Here is a 24,698-nt window from a genome sequence, read left to right as displayed (position 1 = left end):
CTCCAGAAGGAAATTAATAAGAAAATGACTCCACAATGTTGTTATATCACATATCCAGCCAAAGGCTTAAAATTCCATCACTAATTGATATTTCAGCTTGAATTTGGACAAAGTTATCAAAATCAGAATATAGATTATTGGGTTTTTTGAAGTTCTGCTATCCTTTGAGCCTAATCTTTAGAAGTGCTGTAAGAAATTCAAAGAGGTAACTGTGCTTGGTGTTTCAGAAGACTGCTAATGAAATGCTAAATTTTCCTGTAAGTTGACAGTATCCATGAGTTACACATTAATAGTGACCAAAGGTCAATATCAGGTGATAGCTGTTCTGTGCCTCTTGTGAGAAACATGAATATTCTTTATCTGAAGTCCAGGAGAACTGTCTGTGCTAAAGTTTTTCTGTATACATTTATGGACCTGAACCTGAATTTAGCTCGAGAATCACAACATCCACTGAAGTTGATTTCGAAAGAGAAAACAAGGTTGAATGGACAAGGAGGTTGAATTGCCATCAGAGAGCGTGGAGAAGGGTCTGTTTTGTCAGCATTGAGATACACTGAGAGAAAAGTGCAGAGGTATTCTGTAGACCCATAGAAGATACTGAATAACAAAGAGACCAGATAAACATAATATCCCATTTTCTGTTAGACAAAGACTTCTGGCCAGCTAAATTTGGACAAATCAATGAAAAAGACAACGTGTTGCGAGTATTGTATGCTCATCCTGGAATGTGAGATGACACAAGGTAACCCTTGATAAAAGGAAGTTCAAGTTCTGCCTTATCATTTCTCAGAACCTTAATCAGCTTGCAAAATCCTGACAGGCGTCTGACCGCAGAAACACAAGCCCAGTCTTGCTTCATTTTTCAGTTCCACCCACCTCGGAATAACTCAGTTATCAGCAGTGTTTAGGGGGCACTGGAACACATTTGGCTCTTCTTACTGCTGTCTGGCTTTCCATACCCTGCCAAGTGATTAGTCCAGAACAGCTGGACCCAGCAGAGTTTTGCCATTCAAACCTGTGATAAGTCACATCTTCCATTGGCTTTGCTGTGAAGAACACTATTTAAAGTTTCTCAGAATGCCCTGGACATGAGGAAAACACATTCAAAAAGTATATTTCACTATGAAACTCAGGACAGAAAGGAATCAGTTAGATGACTTGGGGTAATACATCTGAGAGCATTTTATCTTCAGGTATCCATTTCCATATCTAGAAATAGCCATGGAAAGCATCCATCTGCTCAAAGCAGTTTGATGTCCCTTGTAAAAGGAATGATTGTGTTTACCACAATGCACGTGGCTAGGCATTAAGACCGTGGAAGATACCGCAACACATGATGTTAACTGCTTTTTCCATGATGGTGTGACAGTTATCATCATCACCATTAAAACAGTTAGCTCTTAGTGGTTCTCCAAGGTTTTAAGTGGAAGGTGTAAACATTACATCTGGGTCCTAGACAGAGAAGTGATGCAATAATAACAGTTTGTTGGCATACTGACATTGCCAAGGATCTCAAGTTATTAATTGGCTTTGAATGTAAAGCAACCTCCAATATTAAGAGTTAAAAGCTTTTTGCCGGAGGAAGATAGAAAAAACCTACCCTGACCCTCTATGTTCTAGGAGCAGACTTAGCATCTTTAGGCTTGTCTGTCCAGCAGCTTCTATCTAATGTGCACTGACAAGGGTTTACGTGCTGGGTGACATCCAGGTGCTACTGAAGTCAACATGAGGTCATTGTGGTCAAGATTTTGCCCACTGAGATTTGTGGTTATTCGTATCAGCAGTGTAAAATCTGAGAGGCAAATTAAGCCTGGGGCCAGCAATAGTAACTGCAAATGGAGACAAATGTTCTGACTTCTGTTAAGGCTGAAGCTGGCTTCAGTGTTTGAGGTTAGTTGTTGCTGAAATGTTGCTTGTAATAGAATTAGCTATTCTTTGAAACAGAGAAGCTCTACAGTTGCAGAATTTCTTGCTGCCTAGATTTAAAGATACTATGTTGTGGATGGCAGCATAAGCATACATTGCAGGAAGTCTGAACTCTTCGACCCTACTTTGTTTTAAAGAAAAAAAAAGTTAATTCTAAAGAGTTGCATGCTTGGAATGCAGACTGCAGATTTCCACACATGCATTGTCTACTGCTACCATCAAATTTACAGCCTATAAGATTGCGCATTTCTCTTTGGCCTTGATCCAGGAACGTACATAAATCCTGACTCATTCATAATGATGGCAGAATTGCTATTCTCATGGGAGCCTTCCTATAAATTGCTGCCGATCACCTAAGATGCAGTGATATCTGACATCAAATTGTCACTAGTTCGGCTATGGGTTGGCACCTGCACATGCTGGCCTTAGCACGATTAACCCCAAACTCCATTGCACCCAGGTGGTAGATCACAGCGGACTGGTTCAGGCCTGCTGAACGCAGTTGCAAGTCTGCTTTTTACGCCTCATAGAAGCTCAAAAAAGCAGAACTGATTTTACAAAATCTAGGAGGCAATTTTCCAAACTTGTGAACTGTTGCACCTACAGTGACAGCAGCTCTCGCTGTTGTTTTTGAGGAACTCGTACCATACCTGGGAATAATAGTTGTGCTCATAGTACTCTCCTTTCCTTTCCTTTCCTCCAACAGGACTTATGTATGATTTCAAGCACACTTGTCCTATGTCCTTCAGTAGGGCATCATCATGCACGAGTCTTTCAGTGCTGATTCTGGCTACCTCTACCCCTTAGAAGCGCCTAACTCGAGCGACACAATGGCTGCCTGGGGGCTGGTAAGCCTGGAGAGCAACTGGTCTGAATCGCTCTAGGAAAAGTATTTCTCAGGGTTTGCTGCAAGAGGCTTGCTACAATTCCGTGTTTTGCAAGCAGAATTGTACAAATGGTGCATTTCTGATTTGGTACAGATTTAGGCAGAACGTGAGGTAAGTATTACTGCTCAGCTGGGTTTCAAAATAAAAAGTTATTCACCTTAAAAAGTTCCTAGTCCTTTGTTCATTAAAGGACAACAGTTTTCACTTTATTTAAGAGACTCCCAAAGTGTTCCAGCTGACAGGACTGAAAAAGGTTTTCATTTAGGCTGGGATATACCACTGAATATAGGACAATCAGGTATCCATGTTCAGTTGATTCTCAGGATGAACAGGACACTTAAGATTTGATCTGTGCTTTTTGATATCAGTAACAAAATTTTTGACTTCAAAGGTACAAATTTGCCTGTATAAAGCTCCTAAAATAGTATCCTGCAGACAGATGTAAAGCTTATTAGCTTAAGTTAATATTGTTTCTAGTCAGGAGCTGAGTCATTCTTGGTTGGCAGAGCATGGGCAGGACAAGTTTAGATTCCTCTGATAAGCTTGAGACCTATAGGTGTGACTCTCTTTAGCCTATATACAAGGTGGCACTGGAGTATCCTGGCTAATTTTAAGGGGAGCAGAGTATATCGCTAAAATAGTTGAGATTTTCCCTCTAAATTAATCGTGGATTCAGAGTCTGACATGATCAAAATCTTTGGAGAAAGGCTTACAGATTTCATTTTGAAATGTGCAGAGCCCAGCTCTTCAACCTTAAATAGCAGCTATGTCAAGGCAGCCAGAAATAACATACACTGATCGTTTATCTGCCAATTTGGGAAGGGAAAAGAAAAGCCTAAATTAAAAAGAAAAAAAGAAAGAAAAAAAAAAAGCTTGAAATGTTGCAGCTAGTTCCTGAGACAGGCCGTCATTGCTAGACTTCCTCTAGTCAAGAAATATGAGACATTTTGAGTGAAGTCCAGCATTTCCCTGCAAAATTTGAACATGGGAGGAAAGCAAAGGGACAGCTTGCTTTTAATTGAATTTTACAATATCAAGGTAATGGCAGGTGGTAACCTAACACAATTTCAGGCTTACCTTTCCTTCTACGTAATCTAGTGCCATTTCAACAATTAGAATTCATTAAGAGATTACATTCTGCATCCTTCCATCTTGCAGCCTCATGGAGGAGATCCTAAATCTCAGACTGTTTCCTCTTGCATTCAACAGAGTTGAAAAAGAGCTCAGAACTTTCACTTACCATTTTGTTTTGTAACTGATCATTGTTACTAAACATGTTAGAATATGTATGGATTTTCAGAGATATAATGGCATATGTAGTCTTGCTCAAAGTTACTGCAGGAAATTGGCAAAAAACAGTTTTTCACAAAATCCTGGAAGTGGCTAGGTAGTCCTTTTATCCCCATATGTAGACAGATATCCTGAGATTTGGAGGCGCATTGATTTGGCCAAGACTCATTAAACAGTAAGTGCCAGAATTAAGACCAGAACTCAGGAGTTCTTGTTTTCTAGGTCCATTCTTTAGCCAAGAAACCCCATTTCTGGATATCTAACCAGATTTCAGACTCCTCTGTAGATGGCTCTTCCAGCTCTGTTTTCTTGTTATTATTCAGTCTTTTAAATAATATAATTCCCACAATAATGCAGTAATGAAGTGGTCTGGAGGACACAGAGACCATGTGCGTGGAGCCTTTCCCCTGTATATTACATCTGTTATCTAAAGCACTCTTACATATATATCAACCCTGGAGGTATACTAAACACTTCAGAATATAAAATAAATGCAACACAAGTGACTGGATTAAACAAACACTCACTAAATACAGTAATAAAATACACACACTGAGATGTTTCAGTAGAAGGAGTGGGGAAGCCAGTAAGTAAGAAACCACTTGTGATTCTGTTCAAAACATTTAAAAAATTAAGGGTTGTGATGTTTTAAAAGGAGCCAAGAGGAAACTGACCTCATGGTCACCAGTTCAAATGCAACCCAAGTCATTATTTTTTTCCTCCTTCTTCTTCATTTAGCATCCTTGGGGAGACTAAATTCATTTGTCTTGAGACTAGTCTTGCCAGAAGAGTAGTGAGTGAATGGAACATGCAATGAAATACTTTTTTATTCCTGTAAACGATTACCTGAAATACATTTGGTCTTTTGGATTTATGAGTCATTACCTTTATTTTCTAAGTTCTGAGCAGAAGTGCCAATCCCATTCAACAACCTTACTAATAATGTCTTTTCCTCTGATGCTTGATAGACTTTTTATCACAGGGCAATTTGTTGAAAAGGAGCTGACTAGTGTTAGTTCTTTCTTTCATGGGAGCCATTACTGGTTCAGGGTTTTCCCCAGATTCTCAAAGATAGTAAGTCACCACTAATCTTGTCCTACTTCATAGCTGTCTGGGCTCAGAAAGTCCCTGTTTTGGAATTGCTCCCTTTCTTCTCAGAAGAGTTTTGGAAATGTCACCACTTCCTTCTGTGGAACCATTCTGAACAGCCAACTTCAAAAACCTTTCACTTGAGTGTAGTGACTCCTGCCTGTGCTCCAACTGTGCTGACGATTTTTTTCAGTTATTTTCATCGTGTTAAAAAAAAATCAGTAAAAGCTGAGTATGCACACACCATGGAGAGCTGGGCAGACCCAATAAACACTGAACAGTAACAGCTTGTTTTCTAGGCTGTCACTCATAGAGTAGAATGGCCAGATCAGCAGATAGTGTGGAACAGAGTAGCTTCTTGTTTAGACTTGTGCAGATATTTACCTGCCATGGAAGGAAACATTTGAACAGATTTTGAACATTTGCGCTTACAGAGGAAGAACTGATTGTCAAAGGGCCATGGGATTTAGGCGGCAGTGGGTATTCAAATATTGCTATTTGCCAAAAGTCATCTGACTAGGCATATGAGATGCTACTGGGAGGTTTTCTATGAGCTTAGCATGGAAGTGGTTGCCTTAGTCATTTCTTGAAAGCGTTGTTCAACACATTTTCAGCCACCAGCGAAATCTGAACCTAATTTAGACTTGGGCATCTTTCTCACAGATTTGTCTCAATTAGAAATTGTGGTCCTGTTTTAACACTACTTAATTGATTGTCAGGGAACACCATGATATTAAATGCCTGTAGATGTGCCTGAAATGCCTACTCCAGGATTTACTTTAGTGGTTTACGCTATGACTCAACTTAGCAATTAACCTGCAAACTCCAATTAACAAAAACACAGCAAGAGCTCGGGCAGGGCCTGCTGCTGGGGTATGCAAATGGAGAAACACTGTGGGAAGAGACTTGCTGAAAGCTGAGGCAGTTCCATGCTTCTAGGAGCCATCATACAGCCTGTCACAGAGATCAGGGCTTCCTGGGCCTTTAGGAGTCAGAGAGTCCTACTAGGTGGACTGCTCTACACCAGGGGATGCCAAGACTATGTGTCTGCCTCATTTATGACCCTGCTGCCATACAGGAGAAGCTAGTGGACTGGGAAATCTGGAGCTCTGGAAAAGTGATCTGCGTCTGCAACTCCAGGTCAGCCACACTGTTTGGCAGGATAAAGAGAAGAGTACAAGAAGGCAGAAAAAATGGTTATTAAAAAGGAACCCAATAAACATTAATTATTTGGCAGTCCTCAGTGTCCTGTCTGGCCCTCTTGCCTGTGTGTCTATAAGAATTTAAAAGTAATAGCAACACTGCTTTTCTTTCCAAGCTTTTGAGATATTTTTGCATGTGCACAATTTTGTGTTTTCAAACGTGGGAAAACAGACATTTTGGGTCTTTAGGAGAACATCCCATGATTTCATTTCATCTGCAAGAATCAGTCTTCCCTTTCATGAACTTTCCCTGCTCACTCGTGTGCAGTTACGCTGCTCCAGTTGGCCAGAGCAGTCACTGGAGAGGCTGCAGAGAGAGAATGTTAGAGAAATAGTTAGGTCTGGCCCCGCAGAGGGTTTTGTGCAGCAGGATATAGATTCAAGCTGGAACAGTGAAGATGTGCAAAGGCCATGGCACTGGGGCAACAGGCTAAGAGCAACTTGTGTTGCAAGAAAACAAATTATTTTTGCAGCAGGTTGTAAGGCATTAAACAAAGGAGCCTTATTGCAGTTGAAAGCATCTATTTTCTTTTCTCCAAAGCTTGATTTTCTTTCTTGGTATGAATGTGTTCATAGGACTCTGCTCAATGAAGTGTGACGTGGTGGTTTGTGTGTTCAGAGTCAGTGATAGGAAATGCTTCGACACAACCATCTGGGAAAGTTTCTCTCCAATTTTGATAATAAAGGGAAAAGTTAACTGGGCTGCCATAAAACAAATAAAGAGAAAGGAGAAAGGAAACCCCAGTGCCTTTTGTTAAGGAGGAACAGATGCAGAGCTGTTGCAGCCTGCCAGCTAGGTCAGGTCATATCAAATATTGTGATTGTTTTCTTGTAGCCTGATCCTTCTTTTGAACTCTCTTTCAGCAATGAAATTGTAAGGAATGAATTAAAGAAGCTGCCAGCCCTTCCAACACCAGCGCTGAAGGAGCACCCTTCGCTTGCTTACTGGTAATATATCATTCTGCTGAGAAATTGTGCAGTGTTTCATCCAGTCCCAGGCTGCAGCAGTCGGTGATCTGAGATGAGTCTGGGAATTCAGAGATTCCTGCCTTTTAGCTCTTGTCTGCTATTGATTCATTGCATGATTCAATATAAATTGAGCAATCACCCTAGACCTCAGTTTCCCCATCTGGCAAATGGCTGCAGTAATGTCTGCCCAGAAAATTCACTGTAAATGTGGAAGTCCCCTGAATTCCAGAGGTGTAATGTGGCATTTTTTTTCCCAGCACTCTACATCTGTGAAAAGACAAGAGAGTCTTCCTATTTTGAAATGTCAGTCTTGTATTGCTCTGCACAGCAGAGCTGTACTGCTCTGCACTGTTTCTGAGTTGAGCTTCATCTCACAAGTCCTCTCTGCATGGCACAGTCAAAGTAAAGGGGCCTTATTTATCTTCTTGTATGTGCTAGGTGATGTTCAGGGTAGGAGCAGGATGACAGTTAAATTTTGTATACTCACAGATAGCTTCTGTGCCACCTCACCTATTCCTTTTTATCTATGCAAGTAGGAAAGAATTTGGGAAAAGACTGTTCGTTAATAGGGAGATGCTTTCATATGATTGTTTGTTCCTCTTTCATGTTTGTCTTTAAAGCATTAGGCTATAAGCCTGAGGCAGGATTGAAGTTCTCTTATCTAGTCCTCTTAATTTCTACATTCTGGTAATTTAAGGATGGCAGGGAAAAAAAATCAGTTTGTGGTTCATGATCTCAATTCTGCTCTTTGCCAGGAAATCCATCTACTCTTCATAGCATGGCTACAATATCAGAATTAGCTGTTCCTAGTACAAAGCTGTAGAAAAGCTAGTCTGTGAGGGCCTAACCACTTCCTGAGCACATCAGGAGACACTCAGTCCCAGGCTGATGTTGGAAGCATTTATAAAAAGCTGCAGATAGTCACAAATGCCTGGTGTTTCTGCTTGAGAACCATCAACTCAAAACAAACTTTTATGAAACTCTAACAAACGTAAGCTGCAGTTTCACTGAAGGCAGAATGACCTTCCTCTTTGTAACAGCTCCTTTCTTTTTCACAAACTAACCCACCAAATTGAAAAATGATGCATTTCCAGCCAGGTCTGTTGCCTGGTCTGATTAACAGACAGGTAACTCAAGCTCAAGTGCCACCACAAGAGGAGTGGTGGAAACAAATAGCCATAGACAGAGGAGAGGGCAGATCTGACCCTTCAGAAGAAGCATGGACTTCAAATTAAGGTGTTTGCATTACCTTTGCTTCGGTTGCCTGTGATGATGTCTGTATGCAAGAAAGCAGTAACAACCCATGCTGCCTGTCAGACCCTATCTACCCCCACTGTTGATGAGTGTTAGTCACCATGCTTATGTCAAGGATGTCTCCTGGGAAGTCTGAATGCAGTCTGGGACTGCCTCTCTCCTTACAGACGCTTTCCTTGAGTTTGGGCTATGCTGAGTCATCTGGTGCAAGAAGAGCTGTGTGAAAACCTGTTCAAAATGCGAGTATATGCAGTTATACACAAGATACAGCACTTCACTGCAGTTGTGCTTCATGTTGTGGGAGTTCTCATGTAACTAAGAAGAAGTCCCAGTTGGGAAGCTGGTTCTTTCCAATAGGATAATAAAACAAGTGACTGCAGTCCTCTAACTCCCTTGTGATTTCACTTCAATGACTAAGTCTTACAGACCTATTGTACACAAGTAGTTCATTATTTTTTAATAGTATGTTTTCCATAAACACCCTCTGACATGGTGAACCTTCTCAGGAAGAGGCTGATGATGAATCAGACCGAAAGCCTCTGAAAAACAAACTTCAGTGATCTAAAAGGGCAGATTTTTACAACTGTTTGTACTAACATGCTGCATCCTTCACTTTTGCATCTCATGCAGATTATATACTTGATACAAGCTTTACCCTATCCCTTTCTATATGCAGTCAGTTCTCTAGCATTAGCACAAAGCAATAGCAAGTGAATTTCCAGCTCCAGAGAGAAACATTCAAAACATTAGGGGTGGGAGGAGTAATTGCTCTAGTTAGTTTAAAACAAACAAACAAAAAATCCTATGGGGTATTTGAAACTGCACAAAAATAGTCCAAAATGGTCTAACAGCTGATAAGACAGATATTCAAGTGGATACTATGACAGTTTCACCAAGGTAGGATTCAGTCAGGGCTGAATCAAGACAGTCTGGGACCTCTGGTTCCACCTTCATGGACTCTCCTGGTTACACATCCTTGCTCCAGGCATTTCCCTTCACTGAGACCTCTTTTTGGAAATTTGTAGACTTCACAGTAAGGATGAAGATTGTAATTCATATGTCATCAAGCTGCAGTTTCCAGCTCTCTACAGATTAAGAAGGATCAGTTGAACATCTTGTTCTCAGGCATCTCTTAACATCACTGATAACTGGTGAAGCAAGAGGTGGGAGGCTGGAGGGTGGTTTTTTTTTTAAGTGAAAGCTGTATGTATGAAACCCATGTATGGAAACAATTGACAGTATTTGTTATTTCAGATACAAAACTAATCACAATTAGGTGGGAGAGAACCTTTAGAGAGCATGTTAGTTCACAGTGCTCCTCTGCAGCCATTGTTATAATATTTTAACTCCACATAGACCCGCCTCAGCAAGCCAGCCCAGCACTGGTTGTCAGCAAGAATGCAAAGAGCAGAGGCAATAGCACATAAGTGGATGCTAGAATGGGAGGGAAGGAGACTCCTCCCACGTTCCAACAGACCTTGACTGAAAGCTTGTTCTAGCAACCGAAGGCATCAAGGTTCCAAAAAAATCTCACTCTGAAAGTATCAGCTGTAAATCACTATTTAGTTTTGCTAATACAATACAGACCTCAGGCTCTGATTCTGCTGTAGGTCTCTTAGGCCCGAGAGGTGCTCTGCAGGCTTCAGTGGGACAGTATATGACTTCGTGAATCTTTGCAAGCTCAGACATTAAAGTTTGAGAATATCCTCAAAATGAACTAATCAGGATGGAAAGAGGATAACGGTAAGGCACAGTAACAAGTGGACAGCTATTTAAAACACTGTGCTGGGAGGAGAGGGGGGAAACAAATACCTTTGAAAATCTGGCTCCGAGGAAGCATAGCTCCGGCCCTGCATTTGTTTGCAAGTTGTCTGCCATCCAGTTCTGTTAGCTGCTGAAACAGGAGGTATTTCCTGGTAGTTCTTAAGATCTTTATCGGAGTTGTCTGCTGCAGGATATTATCCGTGTATTCGTTTTGGAGCTTTTGGAGGAATGTTTTATGAGCTGCCAAACAGGCAGTAGTGCCTTGGCAGCCCCTGTGTCTCCACATTAGTTAAGTGCCCTCTGTGATCCCTGCATTATGAATGAGGTTTTTTGTCACTGACACAGCAACAAGCCAAAGCTGGAGAAGAGACGTCAGCTGGTGGTCCAGGCAGTGTCCCACGTACTCTCCCAGCTGTCAGTAACAGCACTGCAGCCACTCAACACGAACAGCTGAAATGACAGGGGAGACTGTTTATAAGCTCTGCTAATGCTCCTCCTGACCCATGAATGATTTTGTTTATTTTCTCTGGCACATGCTGGGCCTGCCCCTCATCTCATAGTTGGAGGCAAAAGGTGACCTCTGTGATGGATGACCCTCCTTGCATGGGGCTGCAGGAATTAAAAGAAGGAACTGTTAGAAGGAAAAATAACAGTCAGGCAGCTAGGGTGGGATTCATCTGATCATGTGCATATCTTCATCTCCATGAGGGTCCCTTAGCTCCCTTATTGTCAGTGGAGAGAAGCGGCAAACACCTCCTGCCAAGGAAGACATCTAAAATAGATTGGATGAAATGTGCCCTGAGGTATCTGTTTCCCTCCTTGAAGTGTAACTAGCCCAGCATTGTAGATATCTTAGGTGAAACACAGGGAATCCCACTGTAAGTCTTCATAACTCTATTAGTAAATCAGGCTTTATTTTTTTGTCCAAAAGAAAGTAGAAACAAGGATGATACTTTTCTGGCACTCTGTATCTGTAGAACTCAGAACATTTTACAATAGACAAGGACATCATCAGTATCGTAATGGGGCAGCAGAGAGTGTTGCCTGCATTTGCTCTGCAGAAGTGAGAGAGCCTGCACTATCCCATATATTTTAGTAAAGGTTGAGTACATAATTTTATTCATCCCACTGTTGAGTAAAGCTCCCTGACATCTTATCTATCCTTTTGAAGGAAATGGGCCATCGATTGGCTTCCCTATGCAAGAGATATGGTCTAAGAACACATCTATTATTTTATATTAATTACTTGTCAGAAAGCAGACCACATTCAGGAGCACATTAGATAATCAGCAAGTAGGTGGATCTATCCTGTTTTTGAATGGCTTCAATATCAGGGCTTGATCTGTACAGAGTAGAAACCAAAGCAAAGAGCAATTCGTAGCACCTTGTTCTACTTTCATAGGAGTTTTCCACTGGTGAAACTACATCGTTTCTGTGAAGTCACTTCTGATTTGCTCCTGTCTGAGACAGAGATGAATTGCATCCACATGTAATCAAGGGTTTAGGAGGTAATTACAAAGGGCTGCAAGCCCTCTCTGTCCATCTTTATCATTAAGAATGATGCTGTTTGGAGATCTTCCAGTACTGAACATGCATGTAATTCAGTTATTTCTCCAGAAGTAATCCTGTTTACAATGATCATAGCAGGAGAGGCAGGCTCTGTCTTTATGCATGCCGATAGCATCTGTGAAGTTACTTGCTTGGATCACTGGGTTGAATTCAGTTTCATGGTTGATGAATTTCCTTAAGGATCGTTTTCTAAACATTAAAATTATTCTGAGGGATTTGATGGGAAACCTAGACTATTCCTTTACCCACGTAATTTCTCACTAACTGAGTCAGCACATTGATGGCCTGCTGGTGGGGGACATCTCTTCACCCTGCCCCAAAGAGAGCCTTTTAGTTTGGCAGGATGAGCGGGGGAAGTCATTGGCAAGAGAGCAAGGAAAGCAGCTATTCTCAGACAAATGGCAGCCCTGTGGGAGAACAGCTGGTCCTGCTGACAATCCGACAGACCATCTACTTTGAGTCACCCTGTGCTGTCCGCTGAGTTGTTTCTGTTCCTCTTCCTTCTTCTTGGTATTACCAGGCATGCTCAGACGGACGCACAGCCCTCATCTCCCCTACGCCAGGGGCCCCGTGTGCCATCCAGGCACTGAAGGGCCGGTTTGCCATGTCGCAGTGCAGACTGTAGGCAATGTCACAGCGGTCTCGGTGTGGCCTCTACCTGTGAAGTCCCAGAGGGCTTCATGGGCACTGTCGGCAGGGCTGGGCCCAGCAGCGGCCGGGGAACTCCTTTGCAGTGGAGGTTCTGGCTCCACACGGGTATCTCTGGCGCAAGGACGAGTATGGGAAAAGCAGCGGTGAGATAAGCTTCCGTTCCCTTGCAGGAGGGATTACCGCACTGCAGACAACTGTGCAGCTGTCTTTAAAGACCCCACTGCAAAGTGAACCTTGGGAAATGGGGGAAGGAGAGTAGTACTAGTTCACGTTGGCCTAAACCCCATGCAGGATAACGGCATTAGATAGACACTTGGTACTGCTGGAAGCTTGTGCGGTGCCAAATGGGAGAGCACAAATGTGGCTTAAAAATAATTTAGATTTCCTTCCTCTTGGACCGACAAGGTCTACATTGTACCTCCAGGAGACTCAGCAGAGAGTCCTCACCCTTGTTGTTATCATAGAAGGAGCAAGATGCTGGGTTTAAACGTTACGACTTGAGTCTTCTGTCCTGTTAATGTAAGAGAGCTGGTTCCATGGGCATTACACAGTTGGAAGTGAAAGAAGAACCAAAGTCAGACCTGTCTGAAAATATCACCAGGCTTGGAGGCTGTGATGAATTGCTTGCCTGTAGATTGAGAGGAATGCTATCAAAGTCAAAGGAGAATACCATGAACCTCTGAAGGAAGAACCTTGGCTTATACTTTGCCATGTTGTGGCTCTGCTGTCACAGCTCACTGTACGCATCACATCATCGGCTCTGGATCTGTGCTCTCCTGCTACCCATTCACTGGAAAAGTAAAACTGAAAATCTTTAAAGTTGCATGACTGCCTCTAGACTGAGAATGGACCCTGGCCCAGGCAAAATCCCAGTCCACTGCCAGGAGCTGCCTGGGAGAATGCAAACTAGTATAAGCCGAAGGTATGCAAAGGCACATATACAGTTTTACAGTGTAGACATCTGAGTTTGAAAGCCTGGAGACATTCCCAACCTGCTGTCATAGACATTGCCTCTGTATACACTAAGAATTTAACTCCTCACTAAGAAAGATGCCTCCAGAGTACTTCCACTAGTGCTCCTGTACATTGCTTTATGCAGCTGCAGTGAGGGGTAATCTGTGAGGCTTAGGGATAGGACTGGCCGCCAGTTTCACTCTACTAGTGAGGGGAGATGGTGAGCTTGGAAAGAATTTGCATCAGCTAGGAAAAAATCAGACCTTCAGCAGCTTCAACCACATCTTTTTACCGTACAGTGAAACATCACAGGTACCATTTTTAGATAAAGGAAGTCAGGCAGAGAGAAAAAATCTGTACAAATAGACACGATGTCTGTAAATAAAATGAGCCTCTTCTAGAAAACCAGCTCTTAGAAATTCATTTTTTGTTTTCAGTCTTTGCGTCCCCCTTGTTTTCCTGAGGCTGCATCAAATCCCATTATCTAACACTTTTTCTTGGCATGTTTTGATTACCTCAATTGGTAGCTGTGTTAACAAAAGCGTCTCTTCACCTTTTGGTAAGCTTCTTAAACTTGATATTGCACTTAGATAAAACAAAATCTCATTTCTTCCTTTCCAGTGAGGACCGAGTTATTGAACATTACAAGAAGCTAAATGGTCAGACAAGAGGTCAAGCAATTGTGAAGTAAGTGAAATAAGAGCACCTTCTGATGACATTTTTTTTGTCAGGAAATATTTATACTGGGCTGTAAATCCAGTACGTAACAAGTTCTCCATCTCATCTAATACTGTATTTTTAATTTATTTACTTATTTATTTACTTAAGTATTTATTTATTTAAGTATTTCTTTTTCAGACAATATCTTCTCTGTTTTGTAGACATGTTATTCTCTTATGTGTTGTTTTGCAATTATGTGAGCATTGTAGAATTCTTCCCAACATAAGTATTTATTTATTTAAATATTTCTTTTTCAGACAATCTTCTCTGTTTTGTAGACGTGTTATTCTCTTACGTGTTGTTTTGCAATTATGTGAGCATTGTAGAATTCTTCCCAACATAAGTATTTATTTATTTAAGTATTTCTTTTTCAGACAATCTTCTCTGTTTTGTAGACATGTTATTCTCTTATGTGCTGTTTTGCAGTTATATGAGCATTGTAGAATCCCTCCCAACATACGGAGTGCATTATTACGCAGTAAAGGTAGGCTCTGCTAAAAAAGGGTCATTTATTGAATTAAAATGATGCTGGAGAGGGTAGGGGAGAGGTACAAATAACCACCCTGTTTCCAGAATACAATACACTATTACTGAAGTCTTGTTTCACTTCCTGTGGTAGGGTAAACTTATTTCAACTGTGTAGTGAATGTTTGGTAAATACGACTCCAGAGAGGAAAATCCTGTTCTTCGAGATAAAATTCTCGCAATCCTTCTATTGTGCTAGGATGTTCAGCCCACAAGCAACAGCAAGCTCTGGTGATGCCAGTGAACCGGCACTAAAGGAACAAGCCAACCCCTTTTCATAGTTGCAAGAGATCAGATTTTTCCCAGCCTGCAAATTTATGAGCAACTAACTAGGGTCAGTGATGATCTGCAAGCTGTAGCTCCATTCACTCGAGATGTAGATAAATGGATATAGATATAGTACATCTTTCTAATGCCAAAGCCCTGTGCCATCCTCTAGAGCTAACGGGTCCCCCTCCTCAAGCCATTCTTTACCTCTAACTATGTGGATTTCATGCAAGTATTCAGGAAATTTCTCATTTCTTTTGTCTAGTGATTTATCACCGAATCTTCCAGTCTTCTATTATCACTCCCCTGCCTGAGCAGCAGTGGAGGGTTGCTTTTCTTTTTTTCAAGTAGAGAAATCAATAAACAGACAGAAAACTAGATCCATACTGCCCAGAGTATTTCCCACTACTTACTGTCCCTGGAGTTTTGATGTGTTTCATCATTATCTCTCTGCACAACTCATGTTTTTTCATATGTCTGTATTATCTTGCACACACAAAGTACCATAAAAATACAAATACCTGAGCACGTCTGTCTCAGGGAGATGTGTTCCTAGTCTGTTCCTGCTAATGTGGATGACATTTTGTAGAAAAGCATTCCTTGTCTTTTGCCAGAGGGCCAGGTCCCTCCAGCACCTTTTTGCATCCATCTTTCTTGCACTACGACTAGACCAAGAAAGAACTGATGGATTAGACCAGGTACCCAAGCCTGCAAACAGCTGAGAGCTGCTACAGTGAACTCACTGTGATCAATAAGCATCAGTGAGCAGTACCAAGGCAGCAAATATTGCACATAATAGGCTTTGCTTCTGCCTGATGTGGGGGTTTTGGTTTTGCTGGGTTTTACCCTGCCTTCCTCTGTCATATTAACAGAAAAGATATAATTTCATTGAGGACTCCAGTTCAGCAAATTGCAGAGAGGTTGGTATCAGATATCAGCCATTACTCCATGAGACTGTTTTATTGCATACTCAGATGCAAAGCAGTTGGGTCCAAGCCTGTCAGACCTTATCGCTTGGATCCCATTAATGCTGCATTTTCAAAATTAATGCTAAAATCCCTCCCCATAATTCAGGTCAGCTGGGTGATTCTCCTTCCTTCCTCTCCAATCTCTGAGCATTCAGACTGAATAATTTACAAGGAGGAAGAAGAGGATGTATCATGGCACAAGGGACCGAAGACAAAACATCCCCTGACAACATTTTGAGTAACTTAACGGCAGGTGGTGCATTTTAAATGTGTTATACGTCATGGCTAAAAGTGCAACAGATCTCCCCTAGACACCAAGGAGCTTGATGACTTGAGAAAATTTAGCAGGGGTAATTTAACAGCATCCATGACACTCAAGGATCTTGCTTAGGAACAAATCCATACTTTGAATAACAACCTAAGAAATCTCCAGTATTTCCCTCTCCCATTCTATATAATTCCCTCTGTTTTTTCTTCCAGGACAAGCAGGGAATTCCTTGGTGGTTAGGACTTAGCTACAAGGGGATTTTTCAATATGACTACCACGATAAAGTGAAACCAAGAAAGGTAAGTATTTATTTTTTCTGTCAAGGGCTGGGCTTGCCACTCATGTAATAGCTTGATTTGGTGGTGTGATGTATGCTAAATGCTGGCATTGATTCCTGTGATTTTGAAGGATGTTAAGTTTCTCCCAAACTTGTCCAAATATCTGCATTCAAAAACAGACAAAAAAAGCTCCTAATTTATTAATTATTGTGGTATGGGGGGAAAATAAACATCACTCAGTCTTGCAACTTATGATTCTTCTTTGCGTGATTCATAAGGCATAAATGGGAACTGAAGGACTGATCCTCTCAAGTACTGGAGACGTCCCATTCCCCACTGGCTATGGAGGTGCTCAGTTAACCCTTGATAGTGTTTTGTCAAGCCATAAGTGTTCGGAGAGAGGAAGAGGGAAGAATGGATGGGAAAGCTTCTTCCATTTATTATACAAAGAAAAAATTGCACATTTTTCCAGCAATAGCATTACATCTGATAAGCAGAGATTTTACTAACTGAAGAGTTAATGTCAGGCAAACAGTGGATGAAGATTTTCGTCACATGCCTAACGAAAAGGCATGAAAAGGTTTCTGTTCAGTGTCTGATTTGTTTAAGAACAAATTTACTTTTACTTTAAAACAGTTCACAAATTCAGGCACAGCAGGCACAGATCTGATCACAAAACTTGAGCTTCATCAGGGATGAGTAGCCATTCTGGTTTCTTTATCACAATTTTTAGTGGGGCTTTCAGTGCATCTGAAAATCGTGATTTGTCCCAGGTCTTTCAAATTGCCTTTGAGCTATCTAGCTAAGAAATGTCCCGTGTATTTGGGAGGAGTAAGGTTTTGATCCCATGAGCTCATCCTCCTAGGCATTCCTGTGTTCTGAAATATCGGAACTACCTAGGAAGCAGTCTAACATAAAAAAGGTCGTCTCTGAGTGCATGATTTTCAGGCTGACAGGTACAGTTTGTTAGCAACAGTGCTTGTTGTATTGCAAACCCACTGAGATGTTAGGAGGCAAGCCAAGGTCTGAGACTTGCTTGCAGGCAGCCATGCAGAACTGGGTGATTCAGACTGACCAGGCAGATCTTCTGTGGATGCAAAAGCTTCCACTGAGTTAATGTATTCTGTATTTCCCTTTGCATTGTCTCTGTATGAAGGCATCTGCCCTTCCTTTCTTTCACCTCTGATCTGGCCATGGCCTGGTATTCACAGATAGCATCTTCTAATAAAATAAACTAGAATCTAGGTTTTGGAAGAAAACAAAAATGCTAAGGAGATAATAGATGCATTGATTAGCCTTTTATTCTTTGAAGCCTAATCACTGGGCTTTTTATTCATTGAAGGAGAGGATGAGGGGAATAAGGGGCTCTTCCCAGAGCATCTGTGTTCTAAAAGACATATCCCTTTAGGATCAAACATTACCTGCAGGGCAAGCCATACTCACACATCTGATAGTTTAAAACATGCCTAAGCTAGGTGTTTGCACCCACACATTTCCATCAGTGCCAGCACCCCGAGGGAGATATGTCCTTAAAACATGCCTTCAGAAGCCAGTCGTTGTGATAGAAACGCCTCCTTTGGAGGAAAACAGTGCCCTGCCATGACAGGATTCAGCCATTTAGAAGCTATAGCAATTTCCACCAAAGCTGCTGAGATGACTAGGGTGGGAAGGAGCATCAGAAGAGAGAAAGAAGTGAGCCCAGGTACTTTGCACGAGAGGAGATAACTGTTTCCCCTGGAAGGGTCAAGCCTCTTTCTGAGCTTCTCTACTTTCTCTTCTCAGCTTCTCAGTGTGATCTGGTATCTTTGTATCCTTGGTTAGAGAGCTTGAAAGCAGCTTGGCTGGCTCTCTGCCTCCAGCTCTCACATCACTAGAGACTCCAGGCATCTCCTACTCTTTCTCTCAAAGACAACAGTGAGCATCCAAAAAATTAGGATGCCAGTTTTCTTGTTATTGGGAACTTGCTTTTTTGTCTCAGCAAATTATGTATGAGATCCAGGAGACCCAAAACAATAATGCAGCCTTACATATAAACCACTGAGAATTTCTGTGGCTTAGCAGAAGTGGTCGTAAATCTGGGAGAGAAGGTTGGGTGGGAGGGGAGAGCAGGAATTTCCGGGCTAGAATTTGTCCATTGCCACAATCCAGTGACCACAGCAGCGCAAAGGAGTCTGATAAGTATTACTCTGTTACATGATGCTCGCAAACCCCATCCACTGGAATGATGACCCCAAAATGGGGAGTGTAAACCAGGGAGAGGAGATGGGTAGTAGTATGTGTTTACCCTCCATAGACAGAGTAAAAATGCCTTGTACCCTACATAGGTGGTAAAAACCCCTCTGGCAAGAACAGTTCAACTGCCTCAGTGAGGTGTGATGTTTAATTCTGGGCTAATTAGATTGTAAAATCACATTTGATAACCATGGCATCTGTGAGCCTACTGTGGAATCTGGTTCACTTCACTGTACAAGAATGGGTTGGTTCAAGTCTTCCCTGTGCAAGGGAAGGGTTAGTGTTATTGAACTTTCTGCAAGGCAAAATTAACGGTGTTGGGGGGGAAGGGATGAGATTATGAGTTTTCTGATCTTTATTATTTTGTTCTTGCACGTTGCCAACACCAGGAACAAAATGAAAAAATTACAATGGAAAAATAAATCTCCCTAGAAAAAAACACAAGCAGAAAATTGTAGCAAGAAACCAGCTGAAACCAAGAAATTTATATTAAATGCATATAAAATCCTTGTCTTATAAGAGAGATTGTAATGTTTTCCTATTATGTCATCACAGATAGTTTTCCATGCTTATTGTGTTTGTAAGTAAAACTGTAACCCATACTGAGCAGCTGAGCCTATCTCAAGTGATCCCATTAGCAGTCAGTCAAAACCACATTTTTATTAAATTGCTCGAGTAAATCAGCCGTGTGTCTCTGGAAAGCTAACCAGGTTTGTCAGCAAACTGGATGAGTTCGGAGAGGAGAATGGAGGCTGACGCTGGGCCAGAATCTGATCTTGCTTGCTCCATTCTCACTCAGGCGTAAGTCCTCCAGCACTGCTGAGGATGCAGCTGAGATGGGTATCTGGCACGCAGTCTGAGGTGGTTCAGATAGGAATGCAGGGCTATTAAACTGGAATGCGGCTTGTGCTAGGCAGCAGACCCGAATGTGATTCTGTGCTTCTATTTTTGTGTTCCCTTTTGCCTATGCTTTGATTCTCTGGAATCCCTGAAGCCATCATTTTGAGGCCTGTTGTTCTCTTTCCTATTTTTCCCATGTGTATTCAAGGGTTAGCGCAGAGACTCAGTGAGTCTGTCTGAAGGTCTCCTTTTGAATGCTGCCTTTTTGAATCCAGATCTGGTTTGTATCAGTGGTGATCTGATAGCAGTTCATTCTTTAGTATTGAATAAACACAAAATTTAGTCTCTGTTGAGCAGCAAGAAGTATACCTCACAAAATCCATCACTACAGCTGAAAAAGAAGAAGGGAATGTCCAGTGTGGAGAAGTGGGTGCCTCAATGTCCCATAATGCTGTCCTGCTAACTGTAGGCAGAGACAACTGAAAGTTTAGTAGTGGCTTGCAGAACCAGTGCCATCTTTGTAGCAGCAGCCCACAGCCTTCAGGATGGGCAGAATCCTTCTCTCTCTGTTTTAGTTAAGATTTAGCTTCTACAGACTCTTCCTTGTGAAGAGAAAAGATCCTTCAGGGCGAGGTGTGCATCCAAGAAGAGTAACTGTCCTGCTGGGCTTTATGCACTGTCTTGGTTCAGCACCATCCAAAATTCATGATAAATTAAAGCAATTTTTTCAGAACCAAGTCCTTAGACAGGATGCATCAGCAGCACTCTGTCATGAGGTACTGAGGCTGTAGTGACCATAACCATCATTTTCAGAGAAAGGTCATTATTTTTTTCCTCATGTTGCAGAGCAATCAGAGAAAAAAAGCCAGGCACTGCAGGATCACTCTATGATTATATTGTCTGTGAGCAGTATTTGTTCATTTTAGCCAGTGGGTAGGAATGTTACTCCTCTCCATCCCAAGAGATCCTTACATGAAGCAGAAGTGGCATAGCCTGGAGCTCTGTGACAAGGAGTCCTGCATGCTCGAGCAGCAGTTATAGTAGCAGTAGGCATGTCTCTGTTGTTCTAGTGAGATATTCCAACTGATTTAAGAGCCCAAAGGCATCTTTCAGTGCACACAGCTTAACAGTTTTAGTAAACAATTAACTCCAAACTGAAGAATGAATGATTAACAAAGTCAGCCAAAGGGCTTCCATATGGCCAGACAGAGGAATTGTTTAACTTCTCACTGAAAATAAAATGACCTTAAAGGAGAATCTGGTAGTGTTTGCCTACTTTGCAAGAAGTACCATTATTGGGATTATCCCAATTTCTTCCACAGAACTTTAGTGGTAATAAAGCTTAAGATGACTCCTTTTCTCTCAGCCTTGTAAACATTAACAGTGTTCTCGTTGTCCAGTTGACTGAAGAGGACGCAAGAGGATAAAGACTTTTAAGAACAAGATAAAATGTGAGTTATCCCCAAATTCAGCTGCAAATGTAGCTTGACAAAGATTTTCCCTGACACAGCCAGGTGTCAGTTTCTGCCATTTGTTCCCAAAATATTATCCTTTCTCTGAGGTCAGATGAAACAGTTAGTAAAAATACTCTATCCTTTGTCATAAGGTCACCACAAAGGTCTGTGGGTTTTTCATGACAGAAGAATTTAATTTGTTGTAACATTGTAAATCCAAAACAATGGCAAGAGACTGATTCTCCACTTGTACATGTGAAAACAAGAGCGAAGTTGAATGCAGTGTGCCAAGCAGTACAAAGCACATGTTAAATTAATAGTTCTGTGTATCTGATTAGAGAGAGATCACCTGCTTGTTGACAGCGTGGGCAAAGTAATCAACACATTGATTTTGTCAGAAAGCAAAAGCCTGCTGTGTGATGGCACATGGCCTTTCCCAAACAGCAAGAGATAGAGTGAACTTTCCCAGTTCCAGAGGCCAAACAAGATATTTACACAGGAGGAGCAATAGCCTAATTAAGAGCTGCTTTATTGCAGAACAAATAGAGCTCCTCTCTGCTTTAGGGCATAATGAAGCATTGTCAGGTCCGTAACAGCATTGATGGAGTGGTTAAACTTGTGCTTCCTGTGGTGAAGGAAGGACAGACCAGTAACTTAAAAAAAAACACACACACAAAGTAGAGGTTGATGGGAAATGTATAGAAACTAATGAATGCTGGTGAGGAGGAAGCTGACAAATGGGTCTCTATCCTGACCCATTACAGAAGAACGTCAAGACAGTCAAAAAGGTAGAAGAAACATGAAATTCAAATGGGTTAAATGGAGCACAGTTAGCCTGCATAACTCCTTGCCACATGATACAATAGGTGATAAGAGTTTAGATGAATTAAAAAAGGGCTAAAAGTGTGCATGGGTGACACATCCAGCCAGTTACAAAACCAAACAGATTGTTTTCAAACAGGATTTTTGGAGGGATTATAAACCCTCATGTTCAAGGAAGATGTTTTCTTTGGCAGCAGGTTGGTATCTGTTGTCAGAGGTATGAAGCAAGCATTCCTCTCCGTGGGATGCCACCAAGCCGGGGGGTATGTTCAGAAAAGGTAGGCCTTTCTCTAGAGCATGCAGAATCAGCTGGAGTCAGAGGCAGTATATTGACCTGGTGGGTAGTTGAGCTGTTGGTGGAATAGTATCTTTTCCTAAGACTTTCACAGACACTTTTGCATTGCAGACAGGAATAAAATATTTCAACTTTACAAATGATGCAAGAGGAGCAAAAGACATTTCCAGGAAATACTGTTTTAAAAGCTAGTGGATTCTCAGTGGTATTGCTATAATAAATTATTCATTGTGATTAGCTGACTGTTAAGGACTACCTGCTGACTCCTTCTGCTCAACACTCTTATTTCTCTTCCCATTGCTGATCCTTCATGCTTTTTGGATTATGGACTTGGCTGTAAACTGAACCAGTCTTCAGGTCATGGCGGGTTCAACTCATTTTATAGTGTAGTAATTCATTCCTAGTTTAGAGTTTGCAAACATACAGCATTTGAGGAGGGAGACATATATAAAGTGAGGTTTCTTACTGTGCTGTTCCTTCTCATAGAGAAAGGTTGCTCACCACGTTTCATTCCACCTCAAAATGTAAAGCTGTTACCGTTGAAGAGCAGCCAGTGTTAAGACTTTCTCCGGCTGAAAAGTGTTATTCCATCCCTGTTACACAGGAGACACTGTTGTTGCTAGCACCTTTTTTACTGCTGCTTGCCCTTGTTTCAGGATTGCGTACCACCCAGCACCAGGCTCTTCCCCTTTTCCCTTCCTGCCTACACTTGCCCTAGGCACCCCCAAGCTAACTGTGATCCATTTAACCCATTTGATGCTGCAGTAGCACCTCATTGTGCCAAAAAATTGTCAAGAGCACTGGGAGATGAATAAATCAGATCAGAGCACGTTGGGCTGGGAAGCAGGATTTTGTCCCTGAGACTGAGGATTTCCACGGAATTTGGCCAGATGTGTCACTAGGCCGTTGTTCAGTGAACATTTCTTTTGACAGCTGCACCAGCTTAAATGGCCTTCAGTACCCTCCTCCCCCTCATTTCCTCCTTTGGGCCACTTCCTCAGTCATGCTGGTGTAGTTGTGTAGCCAGGAAGGAAACTGGTCCAAAAAAGTCATCAGAACTCTGCATAATCCAGCCTAAAAAAGTGGTCACTTTTAACCTCAATCATTCCCAATCCCATTCACTGTCTGGTCTGCAGTCAGTATCACTATCACAGCTGTAGGAGCTGGATAGGTGCAGGCTGCATAAATCACAGCAACCAGAAAAAGAAATGCTTATTAACCTACACCCCAATTCTGTGGAGCCTGAGACAAGGACTGCATGGCTCAGAACAAGGTGGGAACAGTTTGGCTCTGTGGAATTTGCCATGGTTGAGCCAGGATGAACTAACACTTAAGTATAGGTCATAATCGCCGGTTTTTATCTCATATAAACTGATAAAAGTTTGCTTCAGTGTCTCTCCCAAACAGGATTGATCTCAGGCAGCTAAGCAGACTGTCTAGATAGAGGAACTTGTAAAAACATCACTCTCTTATTTCATGGGGGAAGGGAGAAAGGCAAGCCTCTGGGAATACCATTGGTGGAGTTCTTTTCCCAGATCAACTAACTGTAAAAAAGTCATGCTCAGTTTTCATCATCTAGGTAAATGTGTAGTTTGACCAACTATAATACATGTAAGCGTTAATACATAGCCTACAGTAATGATGTCTTACAGGGAAGCTAGCATTTTTTTCCAGTGGTTCAGTATATGTGAACTGTGCTAAAGGCTGTCGTGCACACCGTCTCCAGGTTTTTCTGCAGGAATATGGATATGGCAAAGGCTGCAGCATGAGGTCCCATCCCCTGATCCAGCCAAGTCAAGCCTATGGCTACCATTAAATATAGGAGTAGTCCCATCAAAGTAGAACTCACTTGCTTTAAGTGCTTCAGGTCTTAAAGGTTAACTCTATAAAAGCAGCAGCCAAGTCTTAAATGATTCTGCAACACACAGCAGGAACTACAACAAATCACTCCAACAGCACAAAGTAAAACAAATTGGACCTTAGCACTCTGAAGTTGAGGCAGAGATTTGGAGTGAGATTAGAACCTCCTTCAGCCCTTGTGCTTGGCTCTAAATTGGTAGCAGGCTCGCTACATGTCCCACCTTTCTCTAATGCTTTCTCTTTGTTCACTGTGGCTCTCTGCTGTAAAGTCCTGGGCACCTTCATCACCAGGTGAAGCCAAGCAGGGAGCCAGGGCTTAATGGCTATGAGTATGAGGCCTCTTTAAGTGAGCCTGGGAAGGAGGCTGACAAGGTTATGCACTGTAGCCCGTCACTGTGCGTATGGGATTGCTGCTGTCACAGGACCCCCAGCGCAGGCACCTTCCATCAATGGCATGCTTTCGGTCGTGCGATCCCATATGCATGTGCATCCTCATAGCGTGACTGGGTATACGTGCTTCATAGAATGGAGGTTCGTGGATTTTGGTTACAGTACAGACATGCTTCAGTCACGCCTCTGGTAAGACAAGAGGATCCTTAGAGAAGAGAGTTGCA

At 42.0% G+C, this 24,698-nt stretch overlaps 1 protein-coding gene across 5 annotated transcripts in view; it reads left to right on the top strand.

The window, feature by feature from the left end:
- Nucleotides 1–24,698, top strand: part of FRMD4A (FERM domain containing 4A) — a 231,545-nt gene that overhangs the window by 156,421 nt on the left and 50,426 nt on the right. For all 5 annotated transcript variants that reach the window (XM_062581146.1, XM_062581137.1, XM_062581128.1 and 2 more), the window contains exons 8-11: nt 7,259–7,342; nt 14,177–14,242; nt 14,702–14,759; nt 16,516–16,602. In XM_062581146.1, coding sequence (XP_062437130.1) covers nt 7,259–7,342; nt 14,177–14,242; nt 14,702–14,759; nt 16,516–16,602 — 295 coding nt within the window. The remainder of the gene's footprint in view (nt 1–7,258; nt 7,343–14,176; nt 14,243–14,701; nt 14,760–16,515; nt 16,603–24,698) is intronic.

This window comes from Rhea pennata, chromosome 1 (assembly GCF_028389875.1).
Source record: "Rhea pennata isolate bPtePen1 chromosome 1, bPtePen1.pri, whole genome shotgun sequence".
Lineage (NCBI taxonomy): Eukaryota > Metazoa > Chordata > Aves > Rheiformes > Rheidae > Rhea > Rhea pennata.
The sequence above is the reverse complement of the archived record's forward strand: the minus strand, read 5'-3'. Positions and strand labels throughout refer to the sequence as shown.